The sequence below is a fragment of the Gekko japonicus genome, unplaced genomic scaffold (assembly GCF_001447785.1).
Source record: "Gekko japonicus isolate JY-2015 unplaced genomic scaffold, Gekko_japonicus_V1.1 scaffold6238, whole genome shotgun sequence".
NCBI lineage: Eukaryota > Metazoa > Chordata > Lepidosauria > Squamata > Gekkonidae > Gekko > Gekko japonicus.
Genome location: NW_015170459.1, coordinates 15,456 through 17,272, shown reverse-complemented (window position 1 = coordinate 17,272; position 1,817 = coordinate 15,456). Strand labels below are relative to the sequence as shown.

Genomic DNA, 1,817 nt, shown 5'->3' with positions numbered 1-1,817 from the left:
GGGCTGAGAGATGACTTCCTAGCTTCTTCTTGGCTTTTCTCATGAGATACTGACAAACTTTCCTTGTCTGCTCTTTCATCCACCTAATGTCTTCTGGAACATCTGGCAGCCATTCAAGCAATCTGAAGGAGAGAATGACAAGCAAGACAATTGTTATCTGGAACAGCCACTGCTACATTACAGACATGAACAGAAGCATCTCATAGACCCACTAAGCCTTCTCAAGGAGAGGCAGTCCACAACCATTCCTTGCATCAATGACTGACGGGCAAATAGTCCACGGACTACAGTGATCTGCTTGCCACAGTTTGATACGCAAACAATCCGAGAAAACACTCTTTAAAATAGCTAGATCTTATTTCTCTTGTAAAGTTTTAAGAAGGCAGATCAGGACTAATATTATGTGTACACAGAACACATGGTTTCAGTCACGGCTGGCTACATTATTTCTTTCCCTTTTAATGTCTACTTGGGGGTCAGTTTTGATGGAAGTGTTTTTAAGAACAAAAAGAAAACAAGTCTTAAGCAGTGTTCCCTCTAAGCTGAGTTAGTGTGAGCTAGCTCACAGTTTTTTATCCTCCGGCTCACACATTTTTGTCTCAGGTCAGGAAGGATGGCTCCAGAGCAAACAAATTAATGCAGGAGCCAAATGGCTTGCTCTCAACTTTAATGCCAGTAGCTCACAAGGTAAAGATAAAGGTTCCCTTGCTTGAAAGCCAGTCGAATCCAACTCTAGGGTTGCGGTGCTCATCTCCTTTTCAAAGCCGAAGAGCCAGCGCTGTCCGAAGACGTTTCCGTGGTCATGTGGCCGGCATGACTAAACACCAAGGCGCACGGAATGCTGTGACCTTCCCACCGAAGTGGTCCCTATTTAACTACTTGCAATTTCTTGCTTTCGAACTGCTAGGCTGGCAGGAGCTGGAACTAGAGACGGGAGCTCACTCCGTCTTGCGGCACACTCGGGTCTTGAACTGCTGAACTACCGACCTTCCACAGCCTGCAGTTCAGCGCCTTAACCACTTGAGCCACCGCAGCTCCAAGTGCCTCATACTTGACACTAAAAAAGAAATCTCTTTCACAGTAAACTGAAAACTACCATGAAAAACTAGATTTTGAACTGATTCATTTGGTTAGAATAATGTATTCTTTTACTAGTCGTGGGTTAGGGTGAGGAGTTACGCTCCCTCTCACCCACTAAAAAGTGTGCTCCAGATTATTTTCAGAGATTTTATTGGGAATTATTACACATCATGGCCTGCCCATATAACAGCAGGAACCCAGAATCGATTACGCATATCTTGCTCAGCTGTGAATTTCATAATAGAATTTGGGATGTTCTAACCAGCCCCCTCCTGCACAATAAGTATAGCCTATCTGAAGAGAGACTTATATCTTTCCTTTTATCAGATCTTCGCCCTCACATTACTTTCTCAGTAGCGCGATTTCTTTCTATCGCTATGAAGGTAAGAGAATATAAGGTCCAAGCCCCAGTGGATTCACTGTTTATATTTACGTAACTTTGATATGCACTTTAAAATGTGATCCATGCTGTATTTTACCTATGCCAATAAAGGTTGACTGACTGACTGACTACTACACATCCTCTGTATAGCCATAAGAGCTAGAAACTTGTTTTTAGGCAAGGAAGATTCTCGGGATGGCGTGTTCCTCACCCATTCACAAAACCAAAATAGGACCGACGGTAAGTAGGAAATACCAAAAATCAGCAAATACCGTGCGACACACGATTATAAAGTATCTCAAATAATTTTTATATTTTTTTGTTTTATATTTTTACAATTTATTCACCATATATC

At 42.2% G+C, this 1,817-nt stretch overlaps 1 protein-coding gene across 1 annotated transcript in view; it reads right to left on the bottom strand.

Moving 5' to 3' along the window:
- Positions 1–1,817, bottom strand: part of PNPLA2 (patatin like phospholipase domain containing 2) — a gene marked incomplete at its 5' end in the record, with an annotated part of 19,208 nt that overhangs the window by 3,393 nt on the left and 13,998 nt on the right. Inside the window, one exon of the mRNA XM_015418312.1 lies at positions 1–122. Within this exon, the coding sequence (XP_015273798.1) occupies positions 1–122 (122 nt within the window). The remainder of the gene's footprint in view (positions 123–1,817) is intronic.